This window comes from Cebus imitator, unplaced genomic scaffold, assembly GCF_001604975.1.
Source record: "Cebus imitator isolate Cc_AM_T3 unplaced genomic scaffold, Cebus_imitator-1.0 Scaffold836, whole genome shotgun sequence".
Taxonomy (NCBI): Eukaryota; Metazoa; Chordata; class Mammalia; order Primates; family Cebidae; genus Cebus; species Cebus imitator.
In genome coordinates, this window is record NW_016108151.1 from 204,448 (window position 1) to 216,790 (window position 12,343).

Genomic DNA, 12,343 nt, shown 5'->3' on the forward strand with positions numbered 1-12,343 from the left:
TGCGGGCGGTGCGGGGCGTGCGGGGCGGGCGGCGCGGCCTCCGGAAGCGAGGGGGCGCTGTGCCAGGCGGCGGCTGTGCGGGGCGGGCGCGCTGCTCCTTCCGCCTCGCGAGCCCCGGAAGCGCACACGGCCGCCATGGCACGGAACGTGCTGTGAGTAGGGGTCGTCGCCCCCCGCCGCGGGGCGCCCCTCAGTGTCACAAGCAGACGGACCCCACAGGGCGCGCGGGCTCCAGGGAGCGGGGTGGGCGTCCCTGGGCCCCCTTCTGGCCCTGGCTCGGCAGGGTCCCCGGAGACCCCGCTCATGGCTTGGGGCACGCGAGGCGGGTGGCGGAGGAGGCCCCCGCCGGGTTTAGGGCAGCCCCGGGGAGCGGGCGTGGCCAGCCCGGGTACTGAGGGTCCGAGCCAAAGCCCGGAGGTCGCGGTGTCCCCGCGGGGGGACGGGCGGGGAGGCCCGGAAGGGCCCCAGCTCACGCGGGTGCGGCCTCAGGCGGAGGGCCTGGGAGTCCAGATGGGGTCTGAGTGGGAAACAGCCGCTGACCGCAGCCCGCAGGGCTTTGGGGCAGGCAGGGCTGGAGACCCGGTTCTGCTCATCCCAGGCCTCCCATGCCCACTCTGCATCTTTTCTGGATTCTGGCGGTGTGGGCGGGGCATCAGGGCGCTGTCCTGCCCCGCTTCGCCCTCCCCAGTTGAAGCAGGAAACCCTACATGTTTCTTGGTGAAGGAATGGCTCAGGCGTAATCAATAGATGTGGGTTCCGCGTGGTTTCGGAGAACAGTAATCTGTTTTTGGAGAGCGATGTTCCAGCGGCCCTGCTGTGGCTCTGGGGTCCCCTGCACATAGCTGGGGAGAGAGGGGAGGGTGGCAGGTGGGACCCCGAGTGGACGAGGCTTCCCTTCAGCAGACATCTGGGACCCGTGTTGCACGTGGCCGTGACCGTGAGGAGCACCCAGGGCCAAGGAAGAGAGGGTCTCAGTGAGACCAATGCTGCCCTGAGCCTCATGTGAATTCCACGCTGGGCGTTCGCCTGTCGGGAGAATGAGGAGGAAATGAGGGTCAGACGACCCGGGCGGGGTGTTCCTGAAGGGCCAAGGGTGGTGGGCCGCTGGAAACGGGTGAGGTGTGGCTGCCCTGGAGGCAGCGGGGGCTGTGCACGACTCTCCTGTTGCCAGAGAGGCCTTGGAGGGAGCGCTGACTTCACTTGCTGTGGATGGGATGCAGCTGGGGTGGGGGTGCTGAGAGGGTGGGATCCTGGCTGCATCACCCGTGGGGCCGTGGGGAGGCAGGCTGGTGGCAGTGAGCCAGCTTTTTGTGTTTTGAGGAAGAACTGAGTGCAGAGTTCTGCTCGAGAAAGGTTGCAGTGGAGGTGCTTGTGAAATAGCATGGGGAGGGCTGGGTGCTCCCAGGTTAGTGGGACAGAGGGAACTGAGGGCTGCTGGGCCCACAAGGGTGCCAGTCCTCCAGAGAACCCTGTCCTGGGCCCAGGGTGTCGGCAGTGTGGATTGTTCCAGATCTGCGGGCCCCACATGCAGACAGTGCCTGGGCTCCGGCCTGGAGTTCCCTTTGCTTGTGGGAACAAGGACAGTGAATCGTCGAGGCCCAACCCCTGCCGGCCTCTCACCTCAGGCCCTTCAGACCCTTAGTGAAGTGTGCCCTTCAGGCCTCAAGCCTGGACGCTCGAAAATGAATGTCCTGGGAGCTGCTGAACCCCTTTTCCCACTGTTTCCTGGGAGTCCTCAGGCATTCTACCCACCTGCAATCCCACAGCTGGTCACCAGAGGGAATGTGTGAGCCCCTGGGGTGGCCATGGATAGCCTGATCCTGTGGGTAAAACGAGTCAGGCCCTTCCACTCCCAGAGCCCACCCCTAAAAGCTGCGCTCCAAGGCTTGGAAGGCCAAGGCCATGCCCAAGACGAGGCTGTGCTGGGGTTTGGGGAGTGAAGACTCGGCCCCACTGGCCAGCCACCGGGCTGCTATGTGTCAGTGTAGTCATCAGGAGGCCTGGGGTGGATATTTAGCGATTTGGTTTTGCTATACTTGCCTTGCTTTTGAGAGCCCCCAGCAGCTCCTGGCCCCTGCCAGGCCCCAGGCCCAGAGGCTCAGCCCTGCCCACCACTGTTGGCCCTTCAGGAGCACCACACCCAAGGCCTCTGACCCTCACTTCCTCTTCTTCCTCCCTAAACAAGCAGAGGCCAGCGTGAAATTCACATGAGGCTCGGGGCAGCATCGGCCTCATGGAGCCCTCTGTAACTTGATGCTGGGTGCTCCCCAAGATCAGGGCCATGGGCAGTGCCTCAGATTGGTCACCAGAGACCCCTAAACAGCCCCCTTGATCCCTCTCTACCAAGACCTGCACCTGGGCTCCCAGAACCTACATCTCCCGAGACCTTGCAGACCCCAGTTTCTCCTGTGCCCCTCCTCCCCCCAGCTCTGAGGCCCAGATAGAGCCAGTGTGTGCCGGCAGTGGCAGGGGTTGGGGGGCAGGGATGGTGCTGCCTGTCCGCCCAGCTGGACTTGGGAGAATGCACGAGACCACTTGGCTAGAGATTCTTCATGATTGTCGCCTGGCCCACCAGCCCAGGAGGAGTGCTGGTCTAGTTTGCGGTGGCCGCTTGGCACCTCTCCAACTGCCACCGCTGGCTTTTATCGGGTTGATGGGGTGGGATGCCGTTGGTTCGTATTTAGCAAACTGAATCAAAGCCTGTTGGCAACACCACCTCCCAGGGGCCCAAGCCTGCTTGGCCTGTGCGCTCCGTTCCCGAGGAGCTGGGGCCTGCCCCCACCGGAGCCTGCGAAGCTGGCTTGCTTCCTGCCCCACGGCTGGTCCTCTCCACTCCACTTCATCTGAGCAGCAGGAGGGTGGGCTGGCTGCGTGGGGGCTGCTCCCCCAGGGGTATCAGTGCCCCAAAGCACGTCTTTGAGCCTTCCACCAGCTTGTTTGGGGGGATGCTATCTGCCGGCTTCTGATTCTTGACTTGTTCATTGGCCCTTTCTAAAGTCTGGCCTTGGGGGTCAGAAGCCCATGCTTCCTGAGTCGATGCTGGGGACTGGCCGTTCCCCTGGGCAGGCCCATGTGAGAAAGGGGCTGTGGGGACCTCTGTGTCATCGGGTGGTGATCTGCAGATAGCTACCCCCTTTCCTGCCCATCCCTGCTGTGGGTGGACACAGGAGGGTCTGCAGGTTTGTCTCTCAGGCTGCCATGGCCTACGTGTGTGACATGGACCCAATCTCTTCTGTACAGGTACCCCCTGTACCAGTTGGGTGGACCACAACTCCGAGTGTTTCGAACCAACTTCTTCATTCAACTGGTGCGGCCCGGCACAGCCCAGCCCGAGGACACCGTGCAGTTCCGGATCCCCCTGGAGTAGGCCTGGGAGGGTTCCGGCTGGGTTAGGGGCATGCTCTGGGTTGGCGGGGGGCGGTGCAGGGCCTAAGTTAAACAGCCCCGCTCACATGCTGGTGCTCATCCTGCTGCGCAGGCGCCTGGGGTAGCCCTGCCCAGCCAGTGTTAATGGCATGCCCATAGCTGCAGAGCCCGGCAGGCACGTACACCCACCCCCTGCCTGGGGAAGGCATCACTGGAAACCTTAAAATTTGGACCTCTGTGCTCGTGCCTTCTGTTGAGTTCTTGCAACGTCTTTTTAGGAAAGGTGCCCTGGGAGGTTGGGTGGGGAGCAGTCCGTGGCATGCAGAACCACTCAGAAGAGCCTCCTTGACCTTGGAAGAAATGGCACGGTCCCTGCCACCGAAGTTGGGGTGCTGCTGTGAAGCCCTTAAGATCACAGGTCCCTAGCTCAGTGTTGAGGTGAGCCAGGAGGGGCAGCGGCGTGAGCTCCCCTGAGGGCAGAAGGCAGGACTGTGCAGCCCGCAGAGACCCAGAGCTGAGTTGACAGTGCCCATGGCGTTCTCCAGTAGAGGAAATGTGCAGTTCACCCACTGAATCCCAGACAGGCCTTTACAGAAGGTGCTTCTTTCCTAGAACTGCAGAGTACCATCCACTGCAGAGCAGGCCTAACCCTGACGCTGCCGAGGGGCCCCAGGGCAGACGAGGTGGGGTGCCTGGCAGCCAGGGGCGTGCAGAGACTGCCACCTCCTCCCACAGGCACTTGCCTGAATCAGGGAGCCGTGTGGGCTGTGGAGCAGGCCAGGGGATGGTGGGGCAGTGCTTCTGCTCCTTGGGGTCTGTGCTGCTGCCACCCCGTGCTCGTGTGCCTGGAGTAGGGAGCCTTTCGGCCAGCAGCACTGGTGTTGCTGGGGCTGCCTGTCCCTGCTGGTGCTGCCGATGCCCCCAGCCCTCCTCTTAGTCTGGTCCAGGCCAAGCTAACCTTTTCTTTTTCCTTCGCCTCCAGAATGACAAGGGTGGACCTCAGGAATTACCTTGAGCGCATCTACAACGTGCCCGTGGCTGCCGTGCGGACTCGGGTGCAGCACGGTGAGTGGCCACAGGAGGTTCTTGTGTCGTGCTCACCCATGCCACACACCCACATCGCCGCGCCACGGCCTCAGCCACTCCGTGGGAGTCTTGGTCTGAATTGGCTCATGGGAAACTAAGGCACAGGGTGACTTAGGTCACACAGTGTTTACCTGGCAGAGCGGGGATTGGAATTCACCTGTGCTGGCCGGGGCCTGCTCTGAGCACTGACTCCCCTGAGGTGGGCCTACAGCGGCCAAGGCTGGGCAGCTCTCTGTTCCATCAGCGCCTGTGGTGTGCCCCGGCTGGCGCTGCAGCCCCGCCTGTGTGGAGAGCCTGCTGGCCCCTGGTGGGAGATGGGTTGGACCCGCAAGCCTGCTGTGCCGGCCCATTTGATTTCAGTGCCTGTTTCCCTGAGAAATTGCCTTTGTGAGTTTTTGAGAACACATTTGCATTTTTAAGAGAACAGAGATCATTTTAGTGGCACTGGCCTCTGAGGCTGTACTTTTGTAAAGTTCTGATTTTTTTTAACTCCCTTCCAACAGGCTCCAACAAGAAAAGAGACCACAGAAACGTGAGAATAAAGAAGCCGGACTACAAGGTCGCCTACGTGCAGCTGGTGCGTGCGAGCGGGCCGCCCCCGCCGGGCCTCCCAGGGGCTCCTTGCGACTGTGTCCTTGGGGGTGTTTGTGCTGCAGATGCGCAAACACAGGGGCCCAGGGAGCCCCTGCGACGCCAGATCTCAGGGCCGCCGTGAGGTCATGTTCCCTCACGGCCTCGGGGGTGTCAGTGGTGGTGCGGGCGCACGTGAGTGCTGGGACGGGTGGGGCATGTCTCAGCCTCCAGCCATTTTGTGATTTTGGAGTTTGAATGCTCTCTGGACAAAGGTGGTCATCTCAGGCCTGGTGGGTTTTGGCTCCAACACAGACCAGGGTGTCTGAGTATGGGAGGCCCCCAGCCTCTGGAGAGCCTGTCCTTGGCCGGGTTTCAGACTCTGAGGCAGAGTCTGAGGTCCCTGAGGGCAAAGGTCTTTGGTGCCCAGGCTGGTGTGGCGGGCCGGGGTCTTGGCTGAGGATTGCAGGGCAGGCTGCTTCTGAGCAGGTGCTGTCTTGTGTATCCTGGCCGGGGCTCTGGGGAAGAAGGACCCCTTGCCCCATACTGCCTGGGCCTTTTGTTTCTGAAACCCAGACTTGTCAAGAGTGAGACCGGCAGTTTCAAAGCCTTTTTTCGGGCCCTTCACTTTGAGTTCCAGGCAAACCCAGAGGCGCTTTCTCTCTCGGCCAAGTTGTGGACAGCCGGCACCGGACGCCTCCGGGGCCTCTCCCCTGCGGTCAGGGCTGGCCTTACCGGGTGGGGATGGGGTTGTCTTCCGGTGAACCGTCCCTGGAGGCTGAGCCAGCAGCCCCTGCCGCTAGATGGCAGTCATACTATTGGGAAACCACCTCCCGCCAGCCCGCCTGTTTTGGGGCTGAGGAGGCAGTTTGTGAAGAAGCCAAGTTAGCATGGCAGCTTTTCTGAAAAACAGTCACATTTGTTGTACTAAACAGGGGCCCCCGGAATAATTTGGCCTAATATTTGCTGTGCATGAAATTAGCCAATCCAGGTGAGGAGAGCAGCCGTTGGGCTCATAAAGGCCTCTGTGTGCTCCGTGCCTGCCGGGCCCATCTGTCTTTGTCATGGCATGTGGGTGGACATCCCATGTGCTGGCCTCGCCACGGGCACTTCAGAGGCAGCTACGGTTACAAGTGGCATTCGAGTCATCCGAGCCCTTGCGTGCTTCCTCTGGGCCCCACCTCCCATGAAAACTGAACCCAGCAGCCCCGGGATCCAGTGTCTGCAGCTGCTGCCTGCGTGCCATCCCCCCTCCGTAAAGTCCAGGCAGCCAGAGATGGGGCCAGGCAGCTGGGAGCCTGGAGGGTCCCTGCCGGGAACGCCTCCCCCTGTTCCGGAATTACAATTTGTAATGGGTCCTCACCCCCTCCTGAGCCCCAGCAGATCTTCCCACAGCCTAGAAATGGGCCATGGCCATGGGTCCCTGTCCCCGCAAAGGGGACTCATAAGGACCTTTCCCGCCTTGTGTCTACTGAGACCGTGCTCAGCGTGTCCCCCTGGGCCCTGCGCCAGAGCTTAGAATCACTGCTAATTGCAATGCCCAGGGAGGGAGCGTTGGAAAGATGAAATGATCCACTTTATTTGAAGTTGGCGGCTGTGGACAGGCCCTGTCCCACATGGTGGAAGTCCCACATTTTTTTCTCTGACAACCTGATAAGCATCTCCTTGGCCCAAAGTCCTGGGATCCGTAACCAGCTCTTAGTGACCCTCACAACAAAAAGTGCATTGACTGCCCGCCGCCCGAGGCTTGTGTGGACACAGCGGCGCTGGAATGAAGGGCGCACGACATGAGAGGCGGCCGCTGGCTGGGCCGAGCTGTGGGCTCCGGCGGGCAGCGGCCCCCGGGGTGCCCTGGGGTTCCTGAAGGCAGGGCGGCCTTCTCCTCTTGTCATTAGGACATTTTTGTCCGTTCCTGTTATTTACTCCCGATCGGCTGTCTCTCTCTTCTTTGGAAAGATCAAGGGCTTTTTTTTGTAAGTACAAGGTGACTCTCTCTAGAAAAGGGGAATCCCCTGGGAAACCGCGCCTGGCATCCACAGCCGGCATTTGTCTCCTGTAAGAAATGGATTTTCTCTCACCAGCTTCCCCCATGTTTTCCTGAAATTGTGACAAACGGCCATGTTTGTGTTTTGAACTGTCATTTTGGATTCCCCTTGCCTCAGAAAACTGGCAGAACCACCTCTATATATTAAGGCAAATCCCCCGTTCTGGGCAGTCAGCCTCACATGTAAATGATTGCCCCTTGATATTTTAAAAAACGAAAAGCTGAGAGCAGTGTCAGGCAGTCCTCCTGCAGGCTGGCCACCGTGCGCAGTGCCACGCTCCCCAGCTGCCCCCACGCTCTTGCTGGGGATCAGGGTGTGCACACCTCCCTCGCAGGGTGGAATCTGGGCCTGTTTCAGATCATACTTGGCGGCCTACCCACCTGCAAATTTATTTACACAGCAAGGGTCTGCCAGGGCCAGGCGCGCTTGACTGATTTTACTCACTAAGGGGTCCCAGACTCAGGGCAATCCTCACTCCTCCTCTACCTGTCTGGAAACAGAAGGACATGTGCCCTCAGAAGTCCCGGTCTTCTCCTCCCTCTCCTCTGCTCTCTCTGCCTCTCGAGCCTTATCTTTGGAGCTACTTAGTAATCATTACAAGTTAAAGTTAGCCCCTCATATTTGCTTAGGTCCCCAGAGAGCAGTATCCCCTCTTCTGGTGACCCCCAACCACGTGCTGCAGCCTGGGCTGGGGCTTGGCTGACGCAGACACATCCTGAACTCTCAGTGAAAGATGTAAGACAATTAATTGGCAGAGTCTGTTCTGATTTATCGGCTGCTGTACGTGTATGTTTTTTCATACGTGATGTTCATTTCTTGTACGTGATGTTCATTTTATTTGCCAGGCTCTGGGCTGGGAGGAGAGGAAGCTTTAATGTGGGTAGAGCCTGAGGCGTTTTAGACCAACAGGTTCAGCGTGGTACCAGACGTGATTTGTGTCATGTTCTTCTGTGCCTTGTCCCTGCCCCCCAGTCCAGCCAGGCGGCCCCGGGCTGCTGAATGGGTGCACCCAGGGCAGGGGCAGACAGCAGGCCCTAAAGAGAAGACAGTGGTGGGGAAAGCGGCTCTGTCCCAGAGCTGCGCCCCCCGCCCTGCGCCCCGCTGCTGCATGACAGCCAGGCTGGTGGCTGTGGGGGTGCTTACTTTCCAGGCAGGGACGCTGCCCCTGCCTGGAGGCCCTGGGAGGTACCACTGAACTGTTGAATCAGGTGCTGGCAGAAAGGGGCTGCCAGAGAGCAGAGACTCCCCCACAGACCCCTGTGCTGAGCAGTCTTCGCAGCCCTGGCTGGAGCCTTTGTTCTCTCCCTCAGGCCCACGGACAGACCTTCACATTCCCGGATCTGTTTCCCGAGCAGAGCCCGGAAGGCAGCGCTGCCGACGACCTCCAGAGCATTCTCAAGGAGAACATGGAGCAGAGGCAGAGCAACGACCCTCGGCGGGGTGGCGTCCCAGACTGGTTCGGGCTGTGACGGGGTGGCCAGCAGGGACATGCCCCAGGTGGACACCACAGCAGAGCAGTCCCAACACCTAAATAAAAGTCTTGCTGCAGAATAAAGCCGGAAGCTCTGTTTCCTTCTGCTCTCAGGTCTCTGGGCGCCAGGCACACAGCAGCCACCCCCCAGCTCTGAGCGCCATGTGGCCCAGCTCTGCTCTCCCGGGTCCGGCAGTGGGCCGCAGCCGGGGTCTGGTCTATGCGTTGACAGGGAACTGAGGGTGGGTAGGCTTGAGACAAGGTGGCTCCATGCTGGGGAGACGGGTTGGCTAGAGAGAGAGGGCCGCACACAGGCTCGGCGCTGCCTGCCAGGTGGGGAATGAGACACGTGGGTGAAAGGACCCAGAACCTGAGCGCCACATTCACAGCTTGAGCCCAGAGGCATAGGGAGGAACGGAAGGGTCAGTGTGAGCACGGGAGGCACCGGGTGAGAGAATGGCCCGGCCTAGGCAGAGGTTGGTCAGCAGCCCTCGGGGCCTGGAGAGAGAACCCTGGCCCACCTGTGGGTTTTGGTTTGACACAGTGGCAGCAAGGACCTGAGAAGGGCCGGGGAGGATCGGAGGACAGCAGGGTCTCAGGAGAGCTGTGGCAGGAGAGGCGACGCCCAGTATGGAGGCCTAAAGCCCAGGGCTGGGCCTAGAAGACAGGAGAGACACGGGCTGGAAAGGTGGTTAGAGCAGGGGGCCACGTGTGGCCAGCAGTCACAGCAAAACAGTTCTGTGGGCTTCTTGGCCCTGGGGGTGGACGGGTTGGGAGAGGAGAGGGTGGGCTTGAGCATCCCATACAAGGTGGTTGGTGGCCTTTCAGCGTCTGGGTGGATGCTGGGGTCCAGACCCGCATTCTGCTGGCCCAGGGCAGGTCAGGACGTGCAGCCTCTGTCTCTGATTCTTGTCTAAAGGGTTTTGCATGGAAGCCTGTGGCTTGCCAGAGGCCCTGTGCTGCCTCTCCTGGCCTGGCCTTGCCTGTGGGAGCAAGGGGGTTGCCCAGCCGCCGTTTTCAGGACCTGAACCTGGCAGACTGGCCTGGGTTCCCGTTCCAGCAAGCTGGACAGGCCGGCTGGGGCAGCTTCCAGGGGCCCTGAGCTGGATACAAGTTTGATTTTTGGTTTTAACGATGTCTTATTCAGAACTTTCCAAGGAGCCTGGATGGTTTCCAGCTCCTCTTCCCAGAATCCTTGCATCGGGTGAGGCCCAGGGTCTCCAGAGCCCCTTCGGCCCAGCCTCCATGCACAGCTGGTGCCTCCTCAGAACGGGTTCCAGAGGCCTGGGGGCGCCTCTGTTTCTCTTAACCTGCCCTTGGTTCCAGTGCTTCCCTAGAAATCCCAACATGGAGGCCGGAGTGAGGCCCCTCCCTGCTCTGCAGGCAGCTCCGGCTTTGGGGTTGGGAATCAAGGCCAGAGTTTGGTGCTTATGAAGCCATCTGCACTCCACCTTGTCCGGGACGGAGCCGCACTCAGGCACCTGGGGGAAAGCCCCTGACCACGGCCTTGTTCACACAATCAGATTTGCTGTGAAAAGCCTTCCCTTCGGAATGCTTAGGAGGACACGTGTGCCACGTGGCCTTAGGACCAGCAGCCTCTGGCTTCAGGTTGTAGAGCGCGGATCAGCAACGTGGGCCGGCTGTGGTCTGAGTGAGGGTCCTGGCTTCTCCTTGTGCTTGGGCAGCCTCTGAGGGGCTTGCAAGAGGAGATGGCGTGGCAGCTGGCTCACCCTCCCCTCCCCCAGCCCGGAGTGCAGGCAGGAGGGGCTGCGGCGGGGCCGCTCTCGGCTGGGGGATGAAGGCCCGGGCAAGCTCACCCTTCAGTGTTGATTTAAAGGGATGGGGAAGGTCAGGAAGTGGAGCCGGAGAAATGGAGTCGACTGTATTTTCTTTAGAGAAATAATTCATGGGGCTGAGAGCTCAGAGGACCCTAACTCACGGCAGGGGAAGAGGAATCTCATCCTTCATCCGTGGCACGTCCAGCCCCGCACATGGGGGCCCTGAGCAGCCCTGCTGGCGGCCAGCGCGCCAGGCACACTCCATCACGGCCGCCACCCCCAGACGCAGCCCTAACTCTGGCTCCAGCCGCCCAGGCCTCCAGACCCTCCTCCCACCCCATCTCACCCAGCCTGTGCTGTCCTCTGGCAGCCCCCGTTGTCTCCCACAGGCCTCCCTGCCAGGGAGGAGAAAGGGGCTGGGGAGCTACTGCACCCCCATCTCCACAGCATGCCGGGGGCTCCCTCACCCCCAGTCCTCACCGGGTACCCAGCTGCACGGTGGTCCACTGACCCCGGAGCCTCAGGGAGATTAGAGATGTAGGGGTCTGCCAAGGACATGGCCTGGCCCAGTCTCGGGGAGTGCCCAGATGGGGGCAAGACCAAGACTCAAAGGGGAGCATGGCAGTGAGGCCGGGCGCGTTCCTTGAAGAATGGAGGATGGGGACGGTGTGTGGCTGTCCAGTGTGAGACAGGGCTGCCAGTCCTCTGGGGGTAATTCACATGAAACCCCACTTTCTGGGTCGTTCACTTGACCAGTGGTTTCTGGTGTGAGCCAAGTGTCAGCACCAAAGCCCCCAGGTATCTGCCGCAGCCACATGTGGCCTACCCTCACCAGGTCAGTGGAGAGGCTCCCCAAAGCATCCACACCCACCTCGCATGCCTATTGCAGAGGGGTGAGGAACAGGCCGGGGCGGGCGGGTGGCCCCACTCAGGGTCTGAAAGGCTTGGACTCTCTCCAGGAGCCCTGCCGGCCGCACCCATGGAGCTCAGCTGGGAGCGCCCACAGGAAGGGCCCCTGGGGGGGCGAGATGCTCAGAGTTCAGGATGTGGGCCTCAGCCAGGGGTCTGCTCCCACCACCCAGGCACACTTGGAGCCCAGAGAAGGGGCTGGCTGGACCTGCCAGCTCTCATGACCCTCTCCTGCCTGGAGGCTCAGGGAGGGAGGAAGCTGCACCTGGGCAGGTCTGTCTCTTCTCCTGCACAAGGGCCCCTCTGTGGTGGCTTGTGTGCTAACACAGGCTCTTTCATGCATGGGGACCAGAAAGGGTCTCACAGGGTCCCCCTGGCCTGGGCGTCAACCTCACCACCCCCACACCTGGGCAAGACCCTAGTCCAACCCAAACAGGCTGTTCCTGCAGAAGGAACTGTCACGGAAAGATTAATCTCCCAAGGCTGACAAGGCCGCTCTCACTTGTGTCTGGACATACTCAGCATGGCAGAGGCAGGAGAGGGACCCTGACCCAAGAGATACCAAGTGAGCCTGTAGCTGTGCCTCAGTTGCCTCTAATGTGACAGCCCTACCTCTTATGGATATCTCCAGCTGGGAGCAGGGTCGGGGGTAGCCAGAGACAGTGGGATGAGGGAGAGTCAGCAGACAGCACTGCCCCATGGCCCCATTTATGTTCGTCTGTTGCTGTGCAGGGGGGTAGGCAAGGTCCAGGCGGTGCCACACTGAGTGCCTGGGAAGTGGGGAGGGGCCCCCAGGCTGCACCGTGCTGTGCTCAGAGCTGGCTGGTCCCATGCCTCTGTCTCTGCTGATGAGTTACAGCCAGGGTGGGCCCAGCTCCTCTGCCGACAGGAGCGCCTGCCCCGGCAGCTCCAGGTAAGAGCCACGCTGCCGGAATGGTGCAGAACCCCCCTGACCACCCTCCCTCCTGTTGGCATCTGTTTCTCCTCTTCGGGAGCTGCTTGTGTTTCTGGGGGGGTTGATGGTGTCCCATCTCGAAATGGCCTCACTTCCGTACCTGGCTGCAGATGAGCAGCCGTGCAGGCGCTGGGGCAGGAGCGGGCTCTTCCTTTCCCAGGCT

At 61.0% G+C, this 12,343-nt stretch overlaps 1 protein-coding gene across 1 annotated transcript; it reads left to right on the forward strand.

Annotated features, from left to right (window-relative positions):
* The first annotated feature begins 45 nt into the window (after positions 1-45).
* Positions 46-8,622, forward strand: MRPL23 (mitochondrial ribosomal protein L23). The gene is made up of 5 exons (XM_017520433.2): positions 46-152; positions 3,241-3,363; positions 4,349-4,431; positions 4,956-5,029; positions 8,378-8,622. Exons 1-5 carry the CDS (start codon positions 136-138, stop codon positions 8,534-8,536), a joined length of 456 nt encoding a protein of 151 aa, XP_017375922.1. The 5' UTR covers positions 46-135; the 3' UTR covers positions 8,537-8,622.
* Positions 8,623-12,343: the final 3,721 nt, after the last annotated feature.